This window comes from Anopheles bellator, chromosome 2 (genome assembly GCF_943735745.2).
Source record: "Anopheles bellator chromosome 2, idAnoBellAS_SP24_06.2, whole genome shotgun sequence".
In the NCBI taxonomy this organism is placed as follows: Eukaryota; Metazoa; Arthropoda; class Insecta; order Diptera; family Culicidae; genus Anopheles; species Anopheles bellator.
The window spans coordinates 72,087,327-72,094,269 of record NC_071286.1 but is presented as its reverse complement, the minus strand read 5'-3'; the positions used below and the strand labels follow the sequence as shown (position 1 = coordinate 72,094,269).

General features: G+C 52.4%; 1 protein-coding gene across 1 annotated transcript in view; it reads left to right on the top strand.

Moving 5' to 3' along the window:
• The window catches only part of LOC131207986 (multidrug resistance-associated protein 1-like), a 12,640-nt gene that overhangs the window by 4,790 nt on the left and 907 nt on the right, over nt 1-6,943 (top strand). The window contains exons 5-6 of the mRNA XM_058200625.1: nt 2,907-3,123; nt 4,038-4,106. Of these exons, the coding sequence (XP_058056608.1) occupies nt 2,907-3,123; nt 4,038-4,106 (286 nt within the window). The remainder of the gene's footprint in view (nt 1-2,906; nt 3,124-4,037; nt 4,107-6,943) is intronic.

Genomic DNA, 6,943 nt, shown 5'->3' with positions numbered 1-6,943 from the left:
CACTCGGCCACCAAACCGGCGTCGAGCACCAGCACACGATCCGAGTCCAGGATCGTGTTCAATCGATGGGCGATGGTGAGAATCGTACAGTCGGCGAACTCCGTTCGGATTGTTTTCTGTGGGAATTATAAACTCTCAGTAAAGGATGTCACTGGCATAAGTTTTGGGTCCTACCTGAATCAAGTCATCCGTCTCCAAGTCCACCGCGGCTGTAGCTTCGTCCAAGATCAACACTTTTGTCTTGCGCAGAATAGCTCTCGCCAGACAAACCAGCTGTCGTTGACCAACGGACAGATTCTCGCCATTTTCAGCAATTTCGTGAGCGAGTCCAGCGGAGAGACCTTTCACGAAGGTTTTCAAATGGGACAGTTCAAGCGCCTTCCACACTTGATCATCGCTGAAGTTGTTGAACGGGTCGACATTCATTCGCAGAGTGCCGGAAAAGAGGACCGGATCCTGTGGGATGATGGTCAATCGACTGCGCAACTGATGGAGACCCATTTGGGAGATGTCGAGCCCGTCGATGATAATTTGTCCACCAGCCGCTTCGACGATTCTAGAGAACGCAAGTCCTAGTTAGAACTGAGTGGGTTAAGATGTACAATGGTATACTAACCTGAAGAGGCCAAGTGTGAGGCTGGACTTTCCTGCTCCGGTACGGCCGACGATACCGATCTTCTCGCCGCCGGTAACATTAAGCGAAATACCGCGAATGACAAGATCGAGACCATCACGGTACCGGATCTGATAGTCCTTGAATTCCACTTTGCCTTCCGCTGGCCACGCTTTGTCCACGGTTCCCTTCTGCCAATCTGCCTCCCGCTGCAACACGGTGTATTCCTCCAGCCGCTCGATGGCCACAATGTTCGTTTCCACTTCCGCCGTCATTCGGACGAGGAAACTTAGGACGTTCGAGATTTGTAGCGCGTAGCTGATCGACAGTCCAACCGTTGCTTGACCGATCGAGTCTCGTGCAAGGATGGCAAAGAGTGCCGCAAAAAGAATCACCAAACTGCCTATCAGCTCCAGCCGGACTCCCAACCATCGGTTGGCGAGAATCGTCGGATAAGTCACCAACTGATTGTAGTCCACCCGATGTTCCGATTCCTGGGTGAAGCGTTCCTGCTGCCCGTAAGCCCGGATGGTCGATTGCCCGCCAATGCTTTCGCCAAAGTGCGAATAGATTGGACTGCGCGTGACGGACTCCAGTCGCTTCAGCTGGCGAGACGTTTCGATGTAGAAGCGTTGCACGAAATAGTAAATGACCATCAGCGGAGGCACGATCGCGAGGAACACTGGTGTAGAAATTCCAATCACCACAAACACACCGATCACACTGAACAACATCAGCAACCAGGCACGGATGGTGGCGGGTAGAATGTTGTCCACCACGTCCACATCTTTCGAGAATCGATTGATGATGCGCCCAAGCGGGGTTGTGTCGAAGAACGACATCGGCATGCGCATGGAACTGTCGAGCAACTTTTCGTGCGACTCCTTGGCGGCCTTCAGGCAACCCAACGCCAGCAGCACCGATCCTATGAAGAGGGCAATCGACTGCACACCGCCCAGCGCCCCGTACACGCCAAGGTACATGTCCCGGACGGAGGTATCGGTGATGGCTTCCGGGTCCTCGGACCAATCCGTCAACCACATACTGGAGTAGATACCGCTGCCCTGATTGATGATGCTAAACACGACCGACCAGAACCCAAACTGGAAGCCGATGGCGGAGATGTACTTTTTGTACACGAGCCACGTAACGGCACCGGTGGCCGATTCTTCCTTCTCGATCAGTGTCGCCTTGTCCAGGTTCTGTATCATTGGCGCCTCCTTGTTGGAACTCGCTCTCGATTCCTGGCGACTGATGCGTTTCTTCTTTCGACTTCCGTTCGATCCGCTTGACCGTACCGATAGTGTCCGTTCGACGATTTTCTGTGTGGCTTCGTCCTTAATCGATTCTTGAATCAATTTGATTTCTGGTGACGAGACAGTGAGGTTAAATGTTTGAATAAGTTCTGTAGGGAGTGGATTCAAAGCAAACCAAAAATGTCTTAACGAATGAATTTGGAGTCCCTGCCGCGTACCTACCTTCATCATCGGTTTCGTCCATTTCCTGGATGTGCTGGGTAAGAAACTCGGAGAAGGCGCCCTTCTGGTCGAGCAGCTGCCTAAAGATTGGATCATTGCTCATTAATCGATGTGCGATGCCCGTAACGGTGGTGTCTTCTAACTTACTGGTATGATCCGCTTTCTGAGATTTCTCCGTCTTTGATGACGAAAATGTTTTCCACGAACGGCAGATACGATATTCCGTGCGTGACCAACAGGCGAGACCGGCCGACGAGCATCCCGGTCGGACCGATTACCTGCTCGAAGATGTGCTTTCCGACGTGGGCATCGACGGCACTGAGAGGATCGTCAAAGAGGTAGATCTCCGCATCAGCGTAGACAGCGCGGGCAAGCGCAACCCGCTGCTTCTGACCACCGGAAAGATTGATTCCCTTCTCCCCGATTTCCGTCGAGTCTCCACCGGGCAACATGGCCAAATCCGGCACCAGGGCACAGCTTTCGATCACCTTGTCGTACTTCTTCTGATCGAACGGCTTTCCGAACAGAATGTTGTCTTTCAGAGTGGCGTTCTGGATCCAAGCCTGCTGAGGTACGTACGCAATCGTACCGTCCGTGTTGACGGTTCCGCCCATTTTCTCCATTTCACCCAACAAGGCCGAGATGAGGGAGCTTTTGCCAGTGCCCACCGTTCCGACGATGGCCGATAGTTGGCTCTTTCGCAGCGACAGATTAATGTTCTTCAACGTTGGAGTTTCGTCGCCCCAGGAGAACGTGCCATCTTTGATGGTCAGTGCTTCATCGCTTTTGGCATGCGTCACGTTGTTGGGATCCAGTTCGGCACTGTTCAGAAACTTGTCGATACGCTTCACCGACACCCAGGCCTGCATGGAGAACGTCACCATCATCGGCAGCATGCCGAGCGGGAAGCGGAGGATATTGAACAGTGCCAGCGACACGAACGCTGTCTGCGGATCCAGGATGTTCTCTTCGTCGACCAAAACGTACACGGCAAACGACACGAGCGTGACGAGAAACGGGGCGATGGTGAAGGTAAAGTAAATACCCGCACCATAGTAGGCCATGCGCTTCAGGATTCCAATCTCTTCGTTTCGCACCGTCAGGATGTTATCCTGGAAGCTGGGCTCCCAGGCGTACAGCTTCAGCACTTTAATTCCGCCGAGGATCTCGTTCATCTTCTTCACACGATCATCCTTGATCTTCATCTGGGCCACCTGTGCGTCGCGCATCTTGGTCGCAATCACTCCGGAAACGGGAGTGATCAGTATCATCACTCCTAAGCCAGCGAAAACGGCCGCTCCGAGAATATCGTACAGCAAGTAGACGCACAGCCCGATGATCAACAGTCCAGACCAGAGAATGTGCAGGTAGGAGGTCAACTCGAAGAACCGCTGCGCATCGACGGCCATCAGATTGACGATCTCGCCGACGGTCGTGTCCTTTTTGGCGGCGCTCGAGATTCTCAGCGCCTTCCGGTAAATGGCACTCACCAGCCCGGTACGGATACGAAATCCGGTCAGGAACGTGTTGTAGAAGTACTGTCCATTCATCAGGGCCAGCAGCAGGGAGCTCGCGAACAGCGCAAACATCAGCAGCAAACCCTTCCACACCGGCCCATCCAGGGCAATAACGGCCATCATTTCTCTGTGGACCGAAAACAGATTCCCAATCAGAAAAAAACCCTATTGAATTCAGATTGACGTCACGCTATCGTGTGACGAAGCGAAGCGACCTACTGCATGAGATAAGGCGAGGCAAACTGTAGCCCGGATATCGCCAGTTGGATCATTCCCGCAAACCAGAACGGTGCCCCGTACGCTCGGACCATCGACGACAGGCACGAACCGTTCGTTGCCGAATGCGGTTTGTAATCGACGAAGGGCTTTCCGGCCTTTTTGTCGGCCGCAATCTGTTGCTTTCTCCCACTGTTCACGCTCATGTTCCAGTACTTGTCGAACGGTGGCACCAGCTCCCGCGATGTATCCTGCGGGTTAATGTCGTACATGTCCTCCATGGTCAGTGGTTTGCGGAAACCGCGCCATGCGAACGAATCAAAGTGAAGGAACAGTAGCTTGGCGAAGAAACTGGACTTCAGCTCCGGGCTCGGGTTGTTCGATTTCGGGTAGAAGCTCACGGTCGGAGACTGGTCGGGGAACAGCTCCAGCAGCAGCATCAGGCAGATGAGCGAGTACTGCAAGATGTAGCTGACGTACTGATACTCCCAATAGTCCACCGTATCACCGGACCCGATCGAGTTCGGTCGCTCGTCATTAATCATCACTTCCGTGCGCAGTTGAATAATGCCGAAGAACATTCGCAGGAACCAGAAGATGAACATCGTACCCGAGGTGCGAACGCCGTACTTGCGCATAAAGAACAGCAACACTAACAGATCGATCTACGAAGGATAGCGAAGACAAAGCATTAATCACCAAACGAAAGGCAAAATCCGCCTGGCGCACTTCCGTCACTCACGTAAGCTAGGGCATTGAAAACGGCCGTCAGGATCAGCACATCGAACAGGCCCTGCTCTTCCCTGTACGTCACGACCATCCCGAGATCAATCCAACACATGCACATCAGCAGGAAGATAACGAGCATCTTCGACAGGTTGTACCAGTTCCATGGTATGTCTCGGTAGCGGCTACTGGTGATTTTGAAGATGTCGTATATCGAGAAGACAAACAGGAACAGACAGGGCGCCCACTGCAGGATGACCCGCTGGAAGCAGAACGTGAGATCGGGGTTGATCTCGTCCCACACGAACTCGTCGTCCCAGAACGGGCTGCCGCAAAACTCCTCGAAGGTCATGGTGGACCGGTGCGAAACACTTGCAGAACTTCCAGCACGCAAGCCGATCACGTTCACTGCCGCGGCGAGACTGGAAACGTCCGCCCGGTGCTTGATAGCGTTTTATACGTCCATCGGACGGCTCTTATCAACCCTTTTTATTGGTGCGATACAGGATAAGTACGCGGGCACACAATTGGTGCCTCGATAGCGTTACAACGTTACCCGTTTCAGGCCGTCATGCGGACCGATGAATGTGTTCGATTGGGGAATTGGACAGTGCATTGCCTTGCAATATTTCATCTCCACTTCCCTGTTCGGGCGAACCGATAAGCGATTGATGCTGTGTCATTGTAAGATACTCGCGAGATGAGCACAGTGGAATCATTCCGCTACGACGAAAGAGCTTCGCCTATCGCATCGTCAGGGTGTCCAACCGATATTTTTCGGGCTCTCGACCGCCGTTAAGCTAATCGACGGATGGACCGACGAATCGAGAGTGCCAACATTCCACTTAACTGACCGTTATCGTGGCTGCTGGTGTGCTGATTGTGCACTGATAGCCGGCACCGATAACGTTCGTTTACTATTAGTTTTAACACCACCCCCCGGCCAGAATCTTCTTGGGGAAATTAGACCAGGTGATCGCTTATCTCATATCCACCCTGTGAGAGGCTCGTCCGCTAAGCTCGCAAGCACGCAAGGAATGTGTCAAGCATTAATCGGTTGGGTCGCTACGCGAGTAACGCTGACTAAGTGACGTAGCTCACGGGAAAGCCTTGCGGACTTGACTTATGGGACACTGCTAGAAGATCTTGTTCTCCGTGTGCAAAGCATGTCCGGACTGTAGCGGACTGTCCCCTTTCGCATCCACATTTCTTGTTAGTCACTTTGCTAAGGCACTCTGATACCGACTTGTATTCTATTTCGTCATCGAGCATGTTCATTCAGTAAACAAAATGCCCAAACCCCACACGAAAGCCCTCATTTTAAATGTGACTATCGATGATGCAATTCCGGGTTTTTGTGACGAATAATGACTTCGGTATACCCATTATCTGTCGGTTTCGAATGAACACATCCCACAGGCAGAGTGCGACACAATCGAACAACATACGAAAGCTCTCGATAAGCAGCATACGTGAGTTGGAAGAAGGGAGCTCACGACGGCGGCCAAATTTTTGGCACCTGACGAAATGTGTCGTCTGCCGTCCGATGGTCCTTATCATTCCCCCCGCGCGTTTATGCAAAAGCCCGCGAGAACCTGTAGCGGCGGTTCGTTCAATAACCTTATTGGCAACCGCAGGGCTCGTCGAGTCGCATTAAATCGGTAGGAATAACCCGAGCCTTCGGGGGCACTCATAAACTTGCTTGATAATAACACGCGACGGTTCTTTATAAAATGAATCACTCGGCGGAGATTAGATAAACAGGACGATAACGGGGCGACCGAGATAAGGAACGGCGAATCGAAGTTCAGAAATTACCAGTATTCGAATCGCGATGAACCAGAATGAACCAAAACTTATCGCGCGCGTGCCGCGCTGCGGGGGACACTGCGTTTGTACAACACAAATATTGGCTATGCTTGAAGTATGCTTTTATTCAATATCATAATTGTTTTCTTGCTATAATAAATATTCTTGCTCACACGCGGTGAGTGTCTCTGCAGATGCCTCGTGGGGAGGCTACAACTAGGAACATCGTTTGGCTCGCATTATTCGAAGCAAGCAATACCCGTGTCGGTCTGATTCCACAACAGACAAGGATACAAGAAAAGTCCGGCTCTACGTAACGGTAAACGGGGGCGGAGGGGCGTGGTGTGCTGCTAGTAGGGGGCGACCCATGTGACCGAAACCGATCGAAAGCTTCCCGAACTTTCATTGTACATGATATCGATTCCGAGATTCACCAAGTATCGATACGGTGCGTCAGCCTAGCTCACGATTCCGGCGTTTTTGGCCATGCCGAAGAAAATGGAGTCCCTGTTGGCGAGCAGGCTCTGCGGTGTGTCGCACTCGGCCACCAAACCGGCGTCGAGCACCAGCACACGATCCGAGTC